The 23,529-nt window shown below is 34.7% G+C and overlaps 2 protein-coding genes across 6 annotated transcripts in view; both read left to right on the top strand.

Moving 5' to 3' along the window:
- The window catches only part of Shab (Shaker cognate b), a 158,342-nt gene extending 145,374 nt beyond the window's left edge, over positions 1-12,968 (top strand). For 4 of the 5 annotated variants that reach the window (XM_065348199.1, XM_065348200.1, XM_065348201.1 and 1 more), the window contains one exon: positions 12,180-12,968. In XM_065348199.1, coding sequence (XP_065204271.1) covers positions 12,180-12,256 — 77 coding nt within the window. In that variant the 3' untranslated portion in view covers positions 12,257-12,968. Of the gene's footprint in view, positions 1-1,173 lie in introns of all 5 variants that reach the window. The other variant, XR_010556652.1, reaches the window with a different exon arrangement.
- A 5,677-nt stretch (positions 12,969-18,645) lies between these two features.
- Positions 18,646-19,806, top strand: LOC135833622 (speckle-type POZ protein-like). The gene has a single exon (XM_065347393.1). It carries the CDS (start codon positions 18,646-18,648, stop codon positions 19,804-19,806), a length of 1,161 nt encoding a protein of 386 aa, XP_065203465.1.
- Positions 19,807-23,529: the final 3,723 nt, after the last annotated feature.

Here is a 23,529-nt window from a genome sequence, read left to right as displayed (position 1 = left end):
TTCAGAAAACTGATGATAAAGGTAAAAACTAAAAAAGTTGACAAATTTGGCACTGCCAAAGTGCCACTTTCTAGTTACATTACATACACAAAGTATTTGAAAAAATGATCACCTTATTCTTGCTTGGCCTTCTTCCCTCTAAAAAATGAAAAAAAAGAAGGAAAAACTGAAACCAAAACCAAAACCGAAACCGAAACCGAAACCGAAACCTTTACTTTTTCAAAAAACATGAAACTGAAACCAAAACCGAGAGTGATATTTATTCGGTTTGCAAGCCCTGATTTTTTTTTGTAAAAATTGCCAAAAATGCATTGTTTTTATCAGAATTGCTAAAAATATATTTTTTCAGTCAAAATTGCCTAGAATACATTTTTTTGGTCAAAATTGGCAAAAATACATTTTTTTTGGTCAAAAATGCCAAAAACACGTTGTTTTTGTCAAAATAGCCAAAAATACATTTTTTTGGTCGTAAAATTGCCAACGATACATGTTTTTTGTCAAAATTGCCAAAGATACATGTTTTTTTTTCGAAATGGGTGAAAGTACATTTTTTTTGGTCAAAATTGTCAAAGATACGTGTTTTTTGTCAAAATTGCCAAACAACAAAAATGCAATTTTTTGGTCAAAATTGTCAAGGTAGGTATGTGTGTGTAGTGTCAAAATTGGCAAAAATTTATTTTCTTGGGCAAAATTGCCAATAGTCAAAAATACAATTTTTTGGCCAAAATTGCCAAAAACCCATTGTTTTCTGTCAAAATTACCGAAAATAACCTTTTTTAGGTCAAAATTGATAAAGATACATGTTTTTTGCCAAAATTGTCAAAAATGCATTGTTTTTGTGAAAATTGCCAGAAATACATTTTTTTTTGGTCAAAATTTTCAAAGATACGTGTTTCTTGTCAAAATTGCCAAGTATACACAATTTTTTGTCAAAATTGTCAAAAATAACCTTTTTTTTGGTCAAAGTTGCCAAAGATACATTTTTTGTGTGAAAATTGCCAAACAGCTTAAATTTTTATCAATAGGACCTAATTTTACCAAAAGCAGCAATCTTTGAATTTTTTTCATGAAATTGTTCGATGTTAATTGGTATTATGTGCATTATTGAGTTATTCTATGTCATCCAGTATCTTTAAAAATTCTAAAATACAGCACCTTGTTCTTGATTTACAGTATTTGAAAAAATATCTTTACCATCTGTATACTTATCCATTCTACCATCAAGATGAGCCAGTCACCTCAATCCCCCGCATCGCCACAGAAGAAAAAAAACACCTTAATCGTGGACGATCACTGCATCACGGATGTCAACTGGATAAATACCTCGTATCTATGGACTATAAAACAGTTTGAAAAATATCATTGTATAGTAGGAAACAATCTGGTATCGCCAACATTTAGCTCTGCTGCACATCCCAAATATAAATGGACTTTAACCTGGAAGATGCCAACTTCTGAAGATGATGTTAATTTCAAATTACTACTAACTACTCTTGTCCCGGAACCTGATACTGATTGTGTAGGCCTAGTAATTAAAATAAAATTCGCTCTGTTGGATAATGAGCGAAACGAAGTATTTGTTCGTGAATTTTCGGTAGTATCGAAAGATTATAGGGACGCTGGTGGTGAAAACTTTATTGAAAAAAAAACTTTGTTAGATCCGAATTCGAGCCCCAAGTTCCTTCCTGAAGATACGTTGAGACTTTTCTGCGAGCTTAAATTTGCTACTTCGAAGAGTTACTATGCTGAATCAATGCGATGGCTAGGAGCAAAATCTGCTATTTCTGATAACAGTTTGTCAAAAAATTTAGAACGTTTTCTGCGTAATCCAGATTTTATAGATGTGAAATTCTCAATTGGACGTAAGAAATTCGGCGCTCATAAATGTATCCTAGCAGCTCGTAGTCCTGTTTTTGCGGCTATGTTTAAACACAACATGCGAGAAAATCTACTCAACAAGGTGAAGATCTCAGATGTGCGGTCTGATGTGTTCGACGAATTTTTAAAATGCTTGTATACAGGCAAGACCTCGGCAAATGCAGCGATGGCGGTAGAGTTACTCATTGTAGCTGAGAAATATCAAGTTGATAGTATGAAGCTGCTTTGTGAAGACATATTATTGAAAGAGTCGAAAATGGAAAACCCTATCCGTATGTTATGTCTGGCTGATAAATATGGGGCTGAAAGATGGAAAAAACATGTTATAGCTCATATCAAAACCCATCCTGCTGTTTTGACGACTCAAATGTGGAAAAAGGTTATTTTGGAAAATCCTCGCTTATTCGATGATGTGAATGGAGTTGAGTAAGGCGAGGGCCATATTCAGTCGCGGATTGGAGGTATGGGGGGGGGCAGGATCATGTCACGTAATCAAAAAACCAACATATGTTCCTAATTATTTTGCATTGTGCTATTTTTTAATAATCATTAATTAAGTATTTTCCCCTCTACTTTGTAACGTTCTGTACGCCTATTTGATGCATAGGTATATTTCTAATAAAAACATAATTCAAATTTGACTACAAATATTTTGTTTCTTATGCATTTTTTGATGAGTTTTATCATCATGTGAGTAAGGTGAGTCGTTTTCCAAATTTTTACTTGAAATTTGATGGAACTGGGCAAAAAATTATGACCTAATTTTACGTATTAAAATTTTGCAAAAAGTTCAAAAAATCTATATCAAAACTTGTTTGGAAGATTCTTGAAAAATTTCAAGTTCAAAATTTACTGATGATTTTTGGGATTTAAAAAGAATGGCATACTTCATTTTACGCTCAAAATTCTTCAAAATGGCTCAAAAATGATTTCGTTGCAATATTTAAATCACTCGCCGAATTTTAATACCTATATTTTGAGAAGTCACGTGACACTTTTTCAAATGTTGTGAAAATTACAGGGATGTCTAGCTAGCCAATAGCCATTAGCCATTAGCCGTTAGCTTATTGAATTTTTGACGTTTAGCCATTAGCCATTAGCCAGCCAATCAAGAAAAAATTTAGCCATTAGCCAGCTTTAGCCAATTGATTTTGGCTAAAAATGATTGGCTAAAATTGAAAATAATTAGGTGAGGAAATGGGTTTCCTGTGGGTAAAAAAAATTAAAATTTTAAAATTCGTAATAAAATCAAAAGCAAAAGACCAAAAAAGTAGTTTGACATTGGCGGTTCCGGTTTTTTTTTCTGAATTTTTTTCAATGATCGTTGTGTTCCAGAAAATTAGTGAAAAATCAGTTTATGAATATAATCAAATAATGAGTGAATGCGAATAATTGTGATTCACGTTTGTGAAATAATAATCATTTCCTAAAACTATAAATAATATCTATAATGGGAATGTGCTCATTTAGAGGAGTATTTAGAGGGGTCACTCGATTTTTAAAAAATCATAAAATTAGCCAGCTAATAGCCAGCCAATAGCCAGCCAATGAAGAGACATTAGCCAATAGCCGTTAGCTTAGCCAAAGCACTAAATTTTTTTAGCTTTAGCCGTTAGCTTTAGCCAATCCCATTGGCTAGACATCCCTGGAAAATTATTACCCAATGTTGGATTTGAAATTCACCGAAATATTTAATTTTTTTGATAATTTTTAACCCCTTTCGTTAGATAGCGTGACATTTTTTTCAAACAAACTGAAAGTCATGACTAAATTTTGGGCTGAAAATTCTTCTAAGTCGCTCAAAACAATATTTTCGTCTCGGTATTTCGATTTTTCGCGAAACTTAAGCTTATTTTGAGAAGCTGCTTGACAAATTTTTCAAAAAATTCCAAAAAATATCTATTGCTTGAAAATACATTTTGTTAAAGTATTTTAATTCCTTGTAAAATTTTAGCCCACTTTGATAGGTTGCGTTACAGACCAACTCTTCTTCAAGTAAACATCTTTTAAGAACGAATTTAATTCACTTGTTTTGAAACATTTTTATAGCAATTGATCTGTTTACAATCGAATCGATCGAATTGATTGATTTCTAGGTGAATCATTCGAAAGCAATTGCTTAATTGTTGGTGAATCATTCGCGAATTAATTGAATAATTTTTTAATGAATCATTCGCGAACGAATTGCATATTTTTTGGTGAATGCTTCACTAACGAATTGAATATTTTTCGGTGAATCATTTGCGAACGAATTGAATGATTTTTGTTGAATTCTTCACGAACGATCGAACGAATTGATTAATTGTTGGTGAATCATTCGCGAACGAATTGCATATTTTTTGGTGAATCATTCACGAACGAATTGATAAATTTTTTAATTTAATGAATCATTCGCGAACGAATTGAATATTTTTTATTAAAGTTAAAAAAAAATCATTTAGAAAAAAAAACCAAGTATCAAATTTTAGAGTAGCAAAAAGAAAGAAAAATAACACATTTTGACTTGATTATAATTGCACGTTAAAAACACATCGACACAACGTTTCGGCACACGGTGCCTTCATCAGGTGTACACTAAGACTAACTAGGTATATCTAATAAGTGAAAATACGTACGACGAAATAGCAAGCAACGAGATAAATTATTGGTCATACTTGACATATTTATCCACATTTGATACTTGGTTTTTTTTTCTAAATGATTTTTTTTTTAACTTTAATACTGTGTTGGCTCTCAGTCTTAAATCTTCAGGAAGACATGGTCTATAAGTGGATTTACGAGAAATATGGCTCTACAGTCAAACGAGATGTCAGCAACATCGTGGATAAATATGTCAAGTATGACCAATAATTTATCTCGTTGCTTGCTATTTCGTCGTACGTATTTTCACTTATTAGATATACCTAGTTAGTCTTAGTGTACACCTGATGAAGGCACCGTGTGCCGAAACGTTGTGTCGATGTGTTTTTAACGTGCAATTATGATCAAGTCAAAATGTGTTATTTTTCTTTCTTTTTGCTACTCTGAATATTTTTTGGTGAATCATTCGTGAACGAATTGATCAACTGTTGGTGGATCATTCGCGAACAAATTGAATATTTTTTGGTGAATCATTCACGAACGAATTGATTAATTTTTTAATTTCATGAATCATTCGCGAACGAATTGTTCAATAGGTTAGTTACTGAATAATTCGCGAACGAATTGAAATTTTGGTGAATCATTCGCGAACGAATTGATTCGTATACGTGACTCGTTCGCGAATAAATCGATTTATTTACTCAATTTTTGATAAAAAATTCACGAACGAATTGATTATTTTGTCTGAGTGGCTCGTTCGCGAACGAATCGATTCATTTACTCAATTTTTGGTGAATCTTTCACGAACGAATTGAATAATTTTTAGTGAATCATTCCCGAACGAATTGAATAATTTTTCAATAAATTGTTCGCGGACGTATTGAATAATTTTTAATGAATCATTCGCGAACGAATCGAATATTTTTTGGTGAATTATTTACGAACGAATTGATTAGTTGTTGGCGAATCATTCGCGAACGAATCGAATAATTTTCTATCGAATCATTCACGAACGAATTCAATGATTTTTTAATGAATCATTCGCGAACGAATTGCATATTTTTTGGTGAATCATTCACGAACGAATTGATAAATTTTTTAATTTAATGAATCATTCGAGAACGAATTGATTAATTTTTCAATGAATCATTCGCGAACGAATTGAATAATTTTTCAATGAATCATTCGCGAACAAATTGATTAATTTTTTACGAATCGTTCGCGAATGATTCGAATTTTTTTTGATGAATCATTTGCGAACAAATTGGTAAATTTTTTAATTCAATGAATCATTCGCGAACGAATTGAATATTTTCCGGTGAATCATTCGCGAACGAATCGAATATTTTTTGGTGACTCATTCGCGAACGAATTGAATATTTTTCGGTGAATCATTCACGAACGAATCGATTGATTTGTTGATGAATCATTCGCGAATGATTTGAATAATTTTTCAATGAATCATTCGTGAACGAATTGAATTTTTTAGTGAATCATTCGCGAACGAATCGAATATTTTTTGGTGAATCCTTCACGAACGAATCGATTAATTGTTGGTGAATCATTCGCGAACGAATTGCATATTTTTTGGTGAATCATTCGCGAACGAATTGAATAATTTTTCAATGAATCGTTCGCGAATGAATCGAATATTTTCTGATGAATCATTTTCGAACAAATTGATAAATTTTTTAATTTAATGAATCATTCGCGAACGAATTGATTGATTTTTTAATTTAATGAATCACAGAATCATTCGCGAAGGAATTGATTAAAATTTTCAATTTAATGAATCATTCGCAAACGAATCGAATATTTTTTAGTGGATCATTCACGAACGAGTTGATCAATTTGGTGGTGAATCATTCGCAAATGAATTGAATAATTTTTTAATGAATTGTTCGCGAACGAATTGAATATTTCTAGGTGAATCATTCGTGAATGAATTGATTCATAAATAAAAGCATTGATCAATTTCATTGGCGAATAATTCCATTAGCCAATGGTTCATTCAAAAACTTAATCAATTCGTTTATGAATGATTCCCTTAAATGAATTAACACTCTCTCGAACAATTCACTGAGAAATGAATCAATTTACAGGTAAACAATTCGTTTGAAAGCAGATCAACTTGTTAATAAACGTTTCGTTAGAAATGGTGGAGGCTTTTTGTGAGATTTCAAGTTTCATTAAAATCAGATCAGCCGTTTTGTAGGTAATGAAATGAGTTTTTAAAAAATTTTGAAAAAAAAATTTGTCACTCGATAAACTTGGAAGCTTTGAGCTTTTGAAACATGATGATGATGGCGAAATGTCCGGCGCAAAAGTCTTCTAAAATGCTTTTAAAATATTGTTTTCAAAATACCTCGTATTTCTCTGGGAATTTTAACTCATTTTATCACTTTGGGCTGAAAATTCCTCAAAAGTGCCCAAAAAACATTTTAATCGAAATATTTGAATTTCTAGCGAAATTTTAACCCATTTTGGCTGGTCACGAGGTTACTTTTAACTAATTCAATTTCTTCTTGAACATGGCTGGGAAGGGGTGAACTTCTGCTGAAAGCTCCTGAATTGCTCATAAACAGCGACAACCTATTATGGAAGTGGACTTTATCACACAAATCGATTTATACTCGTAGATTATTCTAACCAGATTTTTTCCTCGTTCAGTGTCAAAAATTTTAGCCAAAAATTGAAAAATCAACTTCGTCAGCTGGAAATCTGGTTGTGAGATGCAGGTGACTGTTCTCGATGGAAGTTGGCAGATTTCAAACGATTCGTTTCAGAATCATAAAAAATTCTGTAAAAATTCCCTCTCTTCACCCTTCCTCACGTACCAATTTAAATACCGACACAAATCAGCGAAAAATCAACCTATCTCGTTCGAACTAATCTACAGATATTTTGAATGGTTCAGCTCGCTATAAAAAATATCGATATTTACTATAATGGGGACACCGACCGACGCGGATCTTCCATGGTCTTCGTCGTATAGTGTTGAAAGTTGAAATGAAATCAAAGGGGTGAAAAAAATTACACCATGTTTTCCTTGCGCCCATGCCCGGCCGCGTCTGTGTCATCCGCATTGCATTTCTTTTCGCGTATAAATGGCTTTAAAATACGGCTAATTTTTTATTTTTATTTCCTCGTCGTCGACCGAATGTGTACTTATACTATACGTAATGTCTGCATTGGACTACATAAACGCACACACTATAATGTACTATAAATATGAAACAGCACAATCGTGAATTTTTTCGCTTTCACAAGTCTTTTATAAAAATGTACTTCGATTCACGCTCCTTGATGATTTTCTTTTCGTGAGAATTTTGTATATAGGCCCTTTTTTTTTTTTTTGGGAGGGGAAATTAATCGCGTACGTTACAATCTCGTGTAATGCTTATGTCAATTGATTTCGCGTGTAGACTATACTTATACTATACCTACGAGTATATTGGAACAAACACGAAATTTATTGCGCTTATTTTTATTTATTTTTTAATATTTTTTCTGAGTTTTTGTTCCGAGATTACAAAATTACTTATACTATTATCATTTGTTACCTTAATGAGTTACCTTGGTACCTGCGGTAGTCGAGAAACCGTTTGGGTACTTGATCTAAGTATTTTGTTGGACCGCCGCCGATGACAATTGACACTTGACAGATTCGAGTACACCTATAGCAGAATAAAAAATACCTAAAATGTAAACGAGTTATTGTATTATGTCAATTAAAGTTAAAAAAAAAAATCGAAAATAAATCGCGTGTAATGTAATTTGTAGGAGGGTCATTTCGTATCAGATTAGCCTATTTTTGGGTTTAGGTTCCCCAAATTTTCCTCAGAACTCCTTTATGGGTTTCTTTGTGTATTACGAAAGACAGAAAATCGTCATCGTTGCCCCCTCCCCGGACTCCCCTTTGGAGCGACTGGGTGGGATTATTTTTTATTCAGCAGTTGAAATTTCGAAATTTTTGTCACGTGGTTTGCAAGATTATGAGAAAAGTGAAGAGGAGGGGGGAGCGGAGGGGGTAAGCATCAAAATTTTGGTCAAATGTAAAAAAAGGTGAAATATCGTGTGACATATCGTTGTATACGTTTTCGCGACCGCTGAATACGATTATCAAATCATTTTTTTGATCCGACCCCCCCTCACGCCTCCACTGACCCCTAAAATTTTCTGAAAATTGAAAAAATCGTGTGACGTATGTTTTATTAGGTTTTCGGGGGCGCTGAATACGAATATGAACTCAATTTTTTGATTCGACCCCTCGAAAGTCCTTCATGGGCTCGAAAACTTTCTTGGCAATTGAAATCAAAGTGTAAAAAAATGTCAGATGTCGAGTGACGTATCGTTTTGAACGTTTTCAGGAACGCTGAATACGAATATTGACTCATTTTTTGATTCAACTTCCCCCTCCTCCCCCTACGCCATCACTGAACCCTAAAATTTTCTGAAAATTTGAAAAATCGTGGGACATATGTTTTATTAGGTTTTTGAGGGCGCTGAATACGAATATGAACTCATTTTTTTGATTGGACCCCCTCCAACGACCCCATTGTTCCCTCCAACCTTTCTGGAAATTGAAAAAATCGTGTAACATGTGGTTTATTAGGTTTTTGAGGACGTTGAATGTGAATATCAACTCATTTTTGTGATTTGACCTCCTCAGAACTTCCTAATGGGACCACAAAGGAAGAAGTATTGAAAAAATGGCCGACCCCAAGTACAAAAAACTTTTTTTTTCAAAAAATTTCAGTAAATGTGATGTTGAGAAGAGGAGTCAAATTATGAGAATAATTCTCTCAACGTGATCAGTCCATCTAAACACCTAATAAATCGTACGACGCAGAATTTTTTCAATTTTTGGGAAGCTCTAGTGGCCAATGTGGGAGTTAGAGGCGCTGAATCTAAAAAACAAGCCGATGTTCGTATTCAGCTGACCCAAATACCTTATATAAACCGTGTGTTACGCGACTTCTTCAATTTGTAGAAAATTTGAGTCCAATGGAAGGCTTTATGAGGGTCAAATCGAAAAAATGAGCTGATATTCTTATTCAGTCACTTTGAAAACCTAATAAACCATATGTCACACGATTTTTTGAATTTTCAGAAAATTTGAGGGTCAGTGGAGGCGTCAGGGGGGTTGAATCAAAAAAATGAGTTAATATTCGTATTTAACACCCTCGAAAACCTAACAAACCATATGTCACACGATTTTTTGAATTTTCAGAAAATTTGAGGGGCCAGGGGAGGCGTTAGGGGGGTCGAATCAAAAAAATGAGTTCATATTCGTATTTAACACCCTCGAAAACCTAACAAACCATATATCACACGATTTTTTGAATTTTCAGAAAATTTGAGGGGCTAGTGGGCACGTCGGTGATGGGGGGGGGGTCGAATCACAAAAAATGAGTTCATATTCGTATTTAACGCCCTCGAAAACCTATTGAGCCATATGTCACATGATTTTTTGAATTTTCAGAAAATTTGAGGGGACAGTAGTGGGGGTGTCGGGGGGGAGGTCGAATCAAAAAAATGAGTTCATATTCGTATTCAACACCCTCGAAAACCTAACAAACCATATGTCACACGATTTTTTTGAATTTTCAGAAAATTTGATGGGCCTGTGGAGGCGTCAGGGGGGGTTGAATCAAAAAAATGAGGTTAATATTCGTATTTAACACCCTCAAAAACCTAACAAACCATATGTCACACGATTTTTTGAATTTTCAGAAAATTTGAGGGGCTAGTGGGGACGTCGGAGATGGGGGGGGGGTCGAATCACAAAAAATGAGTTCATATTCGTATTTAACACCCTCGAAAACCTATTGAGCCATATGTCACATGATTTTTTGAATTTTCAGAAAATTTGAAGGTTCAGTAGTGGGGGTGTTGGGGGGGGGGGGAGGTCGAATCAAAAAAATGAGTTCATATTCGTATTCAACGCCCTCGAAAACCTAATAAACCATATGTCACACGATTTTTTAAATTTTCAGAAAATTTGAGGGACCATGTTGAGCGTCGGGGGGGGGGGAAGGTCGAATCGAATAAAGGAGTTCATATTCGTATTCAACGCCTTCAAAAACCTAACAAACCATATGTGACACGATTTTTTGAATTTTCAGAAAATTTGAAGGGTCGGTAGTGGGGGTGTCGGGGGGAAGGTCGAATCAAAAAAATGAGTTCATATTCGTATTCAACGCCTTCTAAAACCAAACAAACCATATGTCACACGATTTTTTGAATTTTCAGAAAATTTGAGGGGGCAGTGGAGGCGTTGGGGGGTCGAATCAAAAAAATGAGTTAATATTCGTATTCAGCGTACCTGAAAACGTGTAAAACGATATGTCATTCGATATTTGACATTTTTTTCCATCTTGACCAAAATTTTGGGGCTCCATACCCCCTCCTCCGTTTCGAGAATTCCATAATAAAAAATTCGTTGATGTAAATATCATCATTGAAATGTACCCTTCCTGAATTATTTTCGATTTTTTAAAAATTAAAGCTCCAAAATTTGGCAAGCTTTTGAAAATCCAGCTTTGAAAAAAAAGCTCAACTTGAAAGTTTCGAAAATTTTGGCAAATATTTCAACAAGCGAATAAAAAATTCTCCCCTATCCGCTCTATTTGCCCCAAGAAGGGATGGGACGACAATGATGACTAGTTTTCTTTTTTTCTAACGCAAAAAACCTACAATTTCAATCGAAATCGTAGAACCTGAACCCAAAATGTGACGGATTTGACTCAAGTCAGAATGACCCAGTGGGAAGAAAATTGAAAACCAATCGAATTAATTCTCCTGTAATAAAACTAAACACCTCCGTAATTTTCCAAGTATGGGAAAGAAAAAGAAGGTAACAGGCAAGTTTTTTTAATGCACGCGCGAACAATGCGTAAAAAAGAATCCATATACCTACTTATAAAATAATACTTATACCTATCTATTTGTATGTATTGAGTTTATATCATTTTTATTTTCTTATCCGATGGTTAAAATCATTCGCAATATTTACATCTATCGAAAGATGAACATGCACCTTTTTCTTCTTGATTTTTCGTTTTGTATAAATTTCTTTTTTTTACCAAAAAAAAAAAAACATGCTTATGATTTATGATATTGTCATTGTACTATTTTTTTTTCTAAATGATATTGTTTTTACGTAATTTTGTAATATAATATGATAAGAATTTTTTCTATATAAGCAATTGCAATATTATAAAAATGTGGTGTGTATAAAGTTATATACAAAAAACCCTTGTTTAAAATTTCGCTCTGGCTGTAACTGCTTGAAAATTGAAGAGCACCCTCTTTATAAATAACGCATTGTTCACTGGCATTTAAACGATACTTGTATAGTGTAAATTTTTTTTCTCGTTATCTCATTTTTTTTCTAATGAAAAATCAGTTGTTATTCTTTTTTTTGTTTTGTTTTTGTTGATAAACATCTCATTGATTGAATTGGTTGTTTGGTTAGACCTTGATTAATGATGACGAATTACCTTGGAGATGTTTTTGTTTTTTTTTTAGTTCATTGTATTTTGTTATAATTTTAAGAAAATTTTGTAGTCGTAGTCGCTCTTGCTCAAAAAAAAAAATTTGTTCAAATTCCAAAGATTCTATAATGCCTTATTTGTGTATTTTGGTGGCGGGTTGTTTACATTATTTTTCGTTGATGTTGATGGTAAATTTTGTCTTTTTTTTTCTGATTTGTTTAGATTTTATTTATCCCAAGAACGAGTCGTTTAATCTGATGTACAATTTGTTGCCCTTATCACTGATTGAAAATTTATAAAGGTAAGAAATGGTTTGAAAAGTTGTATTGGTGCGGTTGTGTTTTTATTGGTGGTAGAAAAAGGAGGGATATTTTCAAAATATTTTTTTTAATGATTCGATTGAGATCGATTCCGGACAAATTTCGTATTGCGTAAATTATTTTTGAAAAATACGACATGATGAGTTTTTGAAATTTATTATTTTGGTTTAAAAAATGGGCATGTGAAATTTCACTTTAAAAAAAGGCAAAATGGATGTTTAAAAATAAATGAATCCGCCATGTTGGAAATCCCCCTCGAATAGGTACCTATATAAAAATGAATTGAATTGAATCAAGTCGTACAAAAATGTATTCCATTCGTATTTAAATTTAAATAAGTGTAATATATGTGTATTCACTTCGAGGCATTATTGCGCAAATTTATAAGCATTGAAAAAGTAGCAAATACGTAATACGATTCAATTAGATCTTGAGAATATAATTTCTACAAAAATAAAAAAAATCACGATAATTTTGAGATTCGTTTACCCTACCTATTTTTTGTTTTACTATTTTCTACGCGGCTTCTATTAACACCGCTCAAACTGATGATACCAACTGAAATTCATACCTATATAATACTTACTATACTCTGAATCATAATAATGCAACACGTATTATGATATTCTGCCTGTGATTGTACTAGATTAAGAACCAAGCAACAATAATCAAATATAGAATTATTTTTCAATGTTTGAGTCGTTTATTTAATTTTAGACATTATTTACAGTTAGCAGCATATGCCCTTGAAAGGTGATAGGAGTAAGTACCGTAAGATGGGGTGAAGCGGTTGGGGTGTGTGAAGCGGACCTCTAGTAGGGCTACTATAATTTCATACAGGTAAGGACAGCCGACATCTTGCATCCAACCTTGAACACAACAACATTAGAATGCATCTGTATGCATATAACTTTCCATATAAAAAATGTAATTTTTTTGATTTTTCGCGAGTTCGGGTGAACTTTCATGTGGTCTCAAATTAAAGACGATGAAATTCCCTATCGATTGGTGTTAAATTTTTATCATTTCGCGTAAAAATGACGATTTTATGAATACTTTTATTTTACTGATTTTTGCATACTACGTACGTCATCTTTAAACTGAAAATACTCGAAATTTTCAGTGGACACATAGGTATTTTAATACAGCAAAATGTTCGTTATTTTATCCTCTTTAAAATGAGCTATTACCGAAAGCTCTACATGCAACCGTTCAAAAGTTTTCGAAGTTTTAAGTTGCGAAAACAAGCTGCGGATGGTAAGTATTGAACTTTGAACTAACATTACTCGAAATTTTCAGTGGACACATAGGTATTTTAATACATCAAAATGTTCGTCATTTTATCCTCTTTAAAATGGGTGTTTACCGAAAGCTCTACCTTCAACCGTTCAAAAGTTTTTGAACTTCAAAGTTGCGGAAAGTGGTCAAATTGTGTTATTATGGTTATCAATGTGTTATCAGTAAGTTATAGTTTTGATCAGTAACCACTTTTCGCAACTTTGATCTTCAAAAATTTTTGAACGGTTGAAGGTAGAGCTTTCGGTAAACACCCATTTTAAAGAGGATAAAATGACGAACATTTTGATGTATCAAAATACCTATGTGTCCACTGAAAATTTCGAGTAATGTTAGTTCAAAGTTCAATACTTACCATCCGCAGCTTGTTTTCGCAACTTAAAACTTCCAAAACTTTTGAACGGTTGCATGTAGAGCTTTCGGTAATAGCTCATTTTAAAGAGGATAAAATAACGAACATTTTGCCGTATTAAAATACCTATGTGTCCGCTGAAAATTTCGAGTATTTTCAGTTTAAAGATGACGTACGTAGTATGCAAAAATCAGTAAAATAAAAGTATTCATAAAATCGTTATTTTTACGCGAAATGATAAAAATTTAACACCAATCGATAGGGAATTTCATCGTCTTTAATTTGAGACCTCATGAAAGTTCATCCGAACCCGCGAACAATCGAAAAAGTTGCATTTTATACACGAATAATTGTATGCATACGTATGATAAGATAACATGTTTATCCATTTTTTGGATGTGCAATGGCGGCTGTCCTTACCCATAACGAAGTTTATAGTAGCCTTACCTCTAGTAGGAATTCGGTGTTCTTTCGCTCGTGCCAACCTAAATCAGTGATAATTTTGTTATGGCAAAAACTATGAGCTGTACCGCCGAATGTGAGAAGTATTTGGTTTAAAAATTTATATGTGCTGGTAGAGAATTTAATTGTGAACATTTTGATATATCAACATCTCAATTTGAGTGGAATTGAACTGATCTAGGAAAGATTTTGTGAAAAAAAAACATTGACCAAAAATTTACAAATTTTCCACATAGGATATAATTTTAGTAGGTAGCAAGTTCATTTGCACAGAAATACATGTTTGGACTGTTCAGATGTAATAGGGCGTAATTCTGCACGTCCTTTGGGTCAAAAACAGAACTATAATTACTCTCCATGCGATCTTGAGGAGGCTATCAAGGAGTTATCAACCTGCAAAATTTTTAAATTTACAGTCATGTTCTTTTTTCTCGCAAAATTGTTCATAAATTGGTTCAGATTCACTCAAATTCAAAAATTGATACACCAAAATGTTCGCAATGAAATTCTCTACAAGCCCATATCGACCCTTGAGTCAAAAACAGGACTGTAGTTACTCTCTACGCGATCTTGAGGAGACTGGCAATGAATAATCAACCTAAAAAATTTTCAAAGGGTATAGGAGGATAAGGTACGGTTTTGGGCCCCAAAATGGATTTCGACGGGGGTCACCCCAAAGGTTACCCATGATGAGAAGATACGCTGAAAAAATTTTCAGACCCCCAGACCTTTTTTTGGGGGGGGAGGGGCCAAAATGTGTTTTTTAAACTTTATTTTCCAGTTTTTCGTCAAATGTAAATGAAAATTTCGCGCTTTTTCATATCGATTCTTAAGGGTGAGGGGAAGCCCCTGAAATTTTTTCAAAATTTTTTGGACCATTTTTCACCAAATTGTGGCGTTTTGAAAATTTTGAGCGGCCATTTTGTAAAGAAGTTGCGGAGGTACAGTCACCATTTTTTTTCCTAAAATACGTTATTTAGTCAAGATTATACCATAAAAGTTTCAACGAGTTTGAGTTGGTGCAACATTGTCAAAAAAAATAAAAACTGACCACGCGTCATATTTGCCGGGGGTTGGGCATGGTAGTCCACGGCGCTATCGTGGGAAGTTACGTAGCGTTCGCGCGCGTTACTGTCGTTCGTGGTTGTCTCGTAGTCCAGTCAAATAGGGGGAAAAATGGGTGAACCACATACTCGTTATTCCAATCAAATATTTTTTGGTGAATATCGTCAGAAATGTCAACCCCCTCCCTTCATATATACCCCTCAAAATGACGTTTTTTCGTCTTATTTCATATTTTTTAACAATGAAAATTGCGAGGAACAATTTTCTAAACATGCTTTTTGGATGTATTTATGACCCCTCAATATCATATATTTTTTCGTAATTTTTTTTTTGGCGCGTCCGTCATGGTGAAAATTTGAAAAAACGAGTCATAGAGGGGGGGGCGTAAAATGAGTATTTTGGGAGAATTAACTATTAATGAGTGAGGTGTCGTTTCCTCATGATTCGATACCACTAAGCACGAATATGACGTCAGATTTTCTGCTGCACTCATCAAGTCCCCCCCCCCACCCCAAGTGTCTTCACTCCTTCAGCCTCCTCCTAAATTTTTAATATTTTTGAAATAAATTTTATAATATTGGTGTAGTTTTCAAGTGAACCGAACTACCTGAATGGAAATACAAACGTCAGATTTCGTTTTACTCGCACCCAGCCCCTCCGGAGCTTCTACAGGGGCCGGGTAGGTGTGAAACAAAATCTGACGCAACATTTGTGCTTGGGAGGTTCGAACGACACCAGTATCATAACGTCATTATGAGGGGGTAAATATGAAGGGAGGGGGTTGAAATTTCTTATGGGTACACCCCTTACAAATGTTTACAACATACTTAAAAATGAGAAAAATTGGTTCACATGGGGCTGAGAAAATAATTTTTATTCCAATTCCAGAAAAAGGATGTTTTTCAAAATTTGTATGAAGGGGTCTAGAGATCTGAAACTTTCCATGCGGAAGTTCCTCGTTAGTACCTCTAGCTACCTAGTACATACCTACCTACCTACCTACCTAACATGCAAATATCAACCCAAAAGCTCTCGGAGGCCATTTCTAAAAATTACATCACTTCGAGGGATCGTAGCGCCACCCCCTGGGGCTAGGGAGTTGGTTGATAGATCATTTGATAGGTATTTGAGAGGACATAAAATGATCACAAAGCTCATTCTACTCGAAAGTTGATATTTTAGAAGTTTTTGACGAATAACTGATTTTGAAGGGGTGTGATCCACTTTGGGAGGGGTAGGGGGGATTTTAATATGTTGTTCACCACACTACTCTTGACAATATTCACCAAAAAATATTTGATCGGAATAACGAGTATGTGGTTCACCCATTTTTCCCCCCTATTTGACTGGACTACGAGACAACCACGAACGACAGTAACGCGCGCGAACGCTACGTAACTTCCCACGATAGCGCCGTGGACTACCATGCCCAACCCCCGGCAAATATGACGCGTGGTCAGTTTTTATTTTTTTTGACAATGTTGCACCAACTCAAACTCGTTGAAACTTTTATGGTATAATCTTGACTAAATAACGTATTTTAGGAAAAAAAATGGTGACTGTACCTCCGCAACTTCTTTACAAAATGGCCGCTCAAAATTTTCAAAACGCCACAATTTGGTGAAAAATGGTCCAAAAAATTTTGAAAAAATTTCAGGGGCTTCCCCTCACCCTTAAGAATCGATATGAAAAAGCGCGAAATTTTCATTTACATTTGACGAAAAACTGGAAAATAAAGTTTAAAAAACACATTTTGGCCCCTCCCCCCCCCAAAAAAAAAGGTCTGGGGGTCTGAAAATTTTTTCAGCGTATCTTCTCATCATGGGTAACCTTTGGGGTGACCCCCGTCGAAATCCATTTTTGGGCCCAAAACCGTACCTTATCCTCCTATACCCTTTCAAGTTGATGTTTTCTTTTCACATAAATCGGTTCCGTTTTACTCAAATCCTAATGTTTATACACCAAAATGTTCGCAATCAAATTCTCTACCAGCATACATTGACTTTTGAGTCAGAAACAGAACTGATTATTCGCCACGTGGTCTTGAAAACGCTATCAAGGAGTTATCAATTTGCAAAATTTTTAAATTTTTGGTCAGTGTTTTTTCTCACATAAATCGGTTCAGTTTCACTCAAATCCAAATGTTAATACACCAAAATGTTCGCAATGAAATTTTCTACCAGCCCACATAAATATTTCAAACCAATATTTTTCATATTTTGTGCTACAAACCATAACAAAGTCGAGGACCACTCCACCCCATCTCCTGACCTACCGCGGACCCCTCTTTAAATGCATCTCAGATCCGTGGTATGGGACCAAAAAAAATAAAAATTTGTTCATGTATTCCTGAATGATATACCTTTAATTTAAGACCAAAACCACATTTCTAGCTTTATTTGGGGGGAAGAAATTTGAACAAAACCTCTAAAAAAGGACCGCTTCACCTCGTTTTACGGTATATATTTTCACGTACCTATGTAGAATGAATTGGAGATGATCAGTGATCAGATCAAAGTTTTAATTAGAGTTGATTTGTTCAATGCTGATCAGATCCAGTATGATTTGATCAGACTTAATCATATCAGAATGTTGGTCAAAGATTTTCAAAAAATGTAAAGGGTTTCATCATGAAATTTTGAAAACTTTTTATTGCAAATGAATTGAGCCAAAAGGCTGTTTTGAAAAAGGTGTATTTTAATGTACTTTTCTAAATTTGTAGTTGCAGAGCCCGAAATTTTGAACACATCTTAGATTTTCCCCCTTCTTCTGGATGCTCTTTCCAGTTTACTCAGAATAATATCGCCTCCGACGCTTCAGTATTCTTCAAATTTCCAATATTTCTGAAATTAATACCTAATTATTTATTTTTAATATTTCATTTTCATTTTTTATTCTCAAACCTCAAACACATACACAAGCGAACCTGCCGGTGCAAAGTATTACGAAGGGTGTTTTAGTTGGCGACGGGACGGGGAGTGTGCTCAAGTGCCTGGCCAGTGGCCCTAGATGCTTGTCTAATCTTGTTTGTATCACACTCTTATCAGTATAATTTTTTATATCAGAACTCACTGAACGCAGAAACATCAGCATTCAACATTTTGTAAAAGATTTGTGAATGTGATATGCCGGTTATTTTCTGTTGTATCTACCTAGAGATTGAAAAAATTACTGTACTTGCGCTGCGATAGAGATGAATCAGTCAACTTCTTACTCTTCTACATCATGTTCGAAAATAGAAGTTTCAGCTCTAGATCGTTATTGTGTCGTTGAAGTCAACTGGGGAAAATTCTCTCACTTGTGGACCATAAAATCTTTCAAACAATATCACTGTAAAGTAACTGGAACTCTGGAATCGCCTACATTCAAAGCCCCCAATTATCCTGAATATAAGTGGAGCTGGAGTCTGTTCATCGGAAAACCAAACCAGGAACGCAATGATTATGTCGGAGTAGGATTATCTCTACGAAGCGACAATGACCGTGAGATACTCGCCATAATGAAATTCTCTGTATTAGATCGTGCTGGAAATGAATTATTTTCTCGCGAATACGATCACTTGTTTACAAAGGAAATTAAGCATTATGAGTGTTTACAGTACGTTTCAAAGTTGGCATTACTAGATCCCGATCCAAATAGCAAATTATCACTTAAAGATGACACGCTAGTAATTCTGTGTGAATTGAAATTCACGTTTGTGAATAACCTATCCGTCAAGTTATTTCGACCCCCTGCCATTGCACGATCGACAATTTCCGATAATCTTTCAAAAGGCTTGGAACGTTTATTGGGTAGTCGAAACTTCGTCGATGTAATATTTTCAGTGAATGGAACAGAGTACGCTGCTCACAAAAGTATTTTAGCGGCACGTAGTCCGGTACTTGAGGCCATGTTCAAACACGATATGCAAGAAAGTCGAAACAGCGAGGTGAATATCTCGGATATCAGTTGCGAAGTATTTCAAGAATTTCTACAGTACATGTATACCGACAAAACTCCTGATAAAAACATGGTGAAAGAGTTACTCGTAGTAGCTGACAAGTATCAAGTTGATTGTCTGAAGCTACTTTGTGAAGAAATTATATTGAGGCAATTGTCAGAAAAGAACGCGTTAGATTTGTTATATTTTGCTGATTTACATACAGCAGAACGATTAAGAAAAGAAGTTATATTTTATATAAAAAGGCACTCTGCGAAGCTCATGTCAACTCAGTCGTGGAAAAATACGATTCTGACACATCCTCACTTATTTGATGTTGTAAATGGAGTACATGAAGTCGAGGAATCCGTGGAATCACCTGAGGTTCCAGTTCCATCAGTGAGTGCTGCCTCTGCCAAACGGAAACGGACATGAGGTTAAAAATTAAATTAAAAGACTGTCTATTGCGTATTATGTTACTTTTCATATTTTTTTATATTATATCTCATGTCATGTCGTATGTATATGTATCTATCAATATCTTGATTCAAATTGTTCAGTTGATTTCTTGCAATAGAAGAAAAAATTGAAAATGTACGAACAAAGAAACTTTATTCCATGTTTTTCCATTAAAAAGAATAGATAGGTATATCTACCTAATGTTTTTGTATTCGTAATACCTAATGAGTGTTGACCAGGTTCTTCTCAATCTCATTTGAACACGTTTTAGATTTTTCCTCTTTTCTTCTGAATGCTCCTTTCAATTTACTCATCTGAATAATATCGTCACAGTGCTGGCAATAAGATTTAAAAATGTAAGAACTCCTCACATGATAATTGACATTCCGAATGGTGTAGTGGGAAGGAGGGATGAGGGGGTGCAGGAGGTCCAATGGCCCCGAGTACAAATTTTTTCCGAGGGTCAGGGGAAAATTTTGGGGCCATTAAAAATTTTATTACGAGCTACTGAAAATGCGAATTCAAGATGAAAATGTAGGTTGACAGAAGCGGGTTCGAGGGTGGTATGGGGATGTAATGTACATTGTAAATGTACATTGTACATGTACAAGTACATACAACCTCATCTCCTTCTATGTTTTGAAAATTCAAAGTTCTCGGTGAAATTGTCACTATTATTCAACAGCTTTCATTCTCGCTTCTCTCGGACTATAAATTGATTGTTGTTTTTTCACTTTTTTGTTTCCCAAATGGTCAATCAACATCGGCTGAGGTTCATAGATGTCCATTTAATCGGAATCCATGTTTAATTACTTCCAGATTTAGAAATTTTAAATTTTTTATTACTGAAAAACTGATTTTCTCCTGATTGATGATTGATGAAATTTCATTTTACAATTCGAAATTTTTTTAAAAAGTAAACGAATGCTTCCAAACTAAAAAAAAGTGTTCCTTGTGGTCAATGATATGGTTGCAAAAATCGGTTTTTGTGTTTTTGTAGTAGCGAAAATTTGCGCTAGTCTAATAATTTTCACACCACTGTACATTAAAATTTACGAGGTACGTAAGAAGTAAGAATAAATAATAGAATTTAATGAAATTTCAATTTCATTTAAGCTAAGTAGCAAAATTGTATGAAATTCGGTTGAAAATTAATTGTCAGAAATTCAAAATCACAATATTATAAAAACACCAAAAAATAGAAATACTGAAACTTGCTTTTGAAAAAATTCAAAAAATGTAAAAACAATCAATGAATCAAATTGCTATTTGCTTTCAGTAAAACTAAAGGATATAATTACAAAATTAAAAAATTGTTTCCAAAAATTGCATTGCATAAAACATAAATAGTATATTACACAACGAGGGCCGAAAAAGCTTTGACTATATAATACTGGACTGCTAGCACCTAGTTTAGTTAAATTACACGCGAATTTGATAACGTCGCGAGGCCAACATGTATAACGTTATTCCGGTTTATAAGGCTCTGTTCGCACCCTCTCTTACCGCACTTCAGTGGAATCACCCAAGTGAGCGTAAACAACTAGGGCGAATTCCACTGAAGTGCGGTGAGAGAGGATGCGAACAGAGCCTTATAGAACGGACATGTTGGACCCGTCACGTTCATCACTGCTAGCAGTCCAGTATTATATAGTCAAAGCGAAAAAGTGATTTTGGACGAGGGTGAGGTTTGTTGAGACCACCTCATGTGTTAGAATGGACAAGTATTAGAATGGTCAAGTGGTAGAAAAAGAGGGAAAAAAAGGGAAAAATATTTTTGTTGCCAACCCACTTTGTTTGGAGGAGAAAATTTTGTAAATTAAAATGAAAAGTAAAGCCCAAGTATTAGAATGGTCAAGTTGTAGAATAGTTAAGTATTAGAATGGACAAGTGTTAGAAAATACAAATATCAGGATGGACTCGGAGAATGTGAGAATTAGGCGAGGCGAAGCCGAGCCGTTTAAAATTTATATTTCATTCGATGAGCATTACTCCCCTTGGTGAGTTCAGACGGAGGCTGGACATTACCGTGTATGTAGACAGTACCTGCGGTAGTTTCTAAAAAACTGTACTCACCGAGGCCGAAGGCCGAGGGAAGTTAACAGACATAGTATGAACAACAAAGCGACCCGCGCAACCGAGGCAAAGCCGAGGTGAGCGGACACAACGCCCCCCAACCCTGAAAACAGCTACCCTTGTACCCTATTATCCAAAAAAGTAGTAAGTCTAAGTACCACTTCCTCATCCTCTTATAACAGATTGCTCTTTCCCCCTATTTTTCAAATACTTGACCATTCTAATACTTGACTATTCTACTACTTGACTATTCTACAACTTGACCATTCTAATACTTGGGCTTTACTTTTCATTTTAATTATTTTACGAAATTTTCTTCTCCAAACAAAGTGGGTTGGCAACAGGGATGGAAGAGCCTTGAATTCAGGGCTCCCGCTCTTGGCTCTGGCTCAGCTCCCCGCAAGTTTCAGCTCTGGCTCGCTCTTGGCTCTTGGCACTTTTTCTTTACATGAGCTCTTTGGCTCCTTGCTCGCTCCTCAATTCTTTCCGACTCCGCTCTTTGACTCTCGACTCCCTCTTCCAATTTCTCGGCTCCCACTCCAGCTCTGGCTCTGGCTCTTGGCTCTTTAAATTAGAGTTCAAAATTCGTGAAAAACGATGAAAAAAAATGAAAATACACTGCATTTATTTTCATTTCATTTCTCAATGAGGAAAAAAACTTAGAAATTCTTCATTTTCTTCACAAATGTGAGTTAAAAGTTGAATTTTTGATAAAATTGTGCGCATTTTTCAACTTTTTTCTCTACTTTTAGGGAGCCAAAGAGCCTGAAAAATTTTGTGGGCTCCCACTCGGCTCTGGCTCTTTCCAGGTTAAAGACTCCTTATGATGATGGCTCTCTTGAGTAAAATAAGGATTAAGGAGCTCTTTTGCAAGAGAGCTCGTGATGTTTTTCTGCACTTTCATTTATTTGGCTCTTGGCTCTGGCTCTAGCTCCTCAAAAAATCCGGCTCTTTCAGACTCTGGCTCCGGCTCGCTCCCGGCTCTTCCATCCCTGGTTGGCAACAAAAATATTTTTCCCTTTTTTTCCCTCTTTTTCTACAACTTGACCATTCTAATACTTGGCCATTCTAACACAAGAGGTGGTACCAGGTTTGTTCCCCTCACTTCGTTCGGGTCACAAACCTCACCCTCGTCCAAAATCACTTTTTCTCCGAGTTTAATGAAGTAATTTTTCCTGAACGAGGGTGGAAAGTACTTATTTTTACATCCGAGCGATTCTCGCGAGGTTGGAAAAGTAGTACTTTTCACCCCTAGATAGGAAAATAAATTTCAATTTTGTTTTTATAAAAATAAAAAATAAAAATTTTCATATTCATGTTCTCAAACACTAGCGAACCTGTGAGAAACAAAAACAAACAAAACATCACCATAATGCAGTGTTGACAGTCTGATCTTTTCAAAAATTCATTTCAGAAAAAAATGAGACATTGTAAATTTCATGTTTTCTCGATCTCACGAAATTTTCTCCTCAACTTGTATATTATTTTGATTAATTTCTACCAAAATTCAAAAGTTTTTCTTCTAACTTCATTCAAATTGACCAAATTTTGTGAAAATTTCGATTTATCAAAGTAAAACTCGAACCGTTTCAGAATTCTCCAAAATTCAACATTGTTTGCTCC

The sequence above is a fragment of the Planococcus citri genome, chromosome 2 (assembly GCF_950023065.1).
Source record: "Planococcus citri chromosome 2, ihPlaCitr1.1, whole genome shotgun sequence".
NCBI lineage: Eukaryota > Metazoa > Arthropoda > Insecta > Hemiptera > Pseudococcidae > Planococcus > Planococcus citri.
This window is presented reverse-complemented; position numbering and strand designations above follow the sequence as displayed.

Excerpts from the sequence above, each read along its gene's own strand:
- LOC135833622 (XM_065347393.1), top strand. The coding sequence starts at position 18,646 with ATGAATCAGTCAACTTCTTACTCTTCTACATCATGTTCGAAAATAGAA.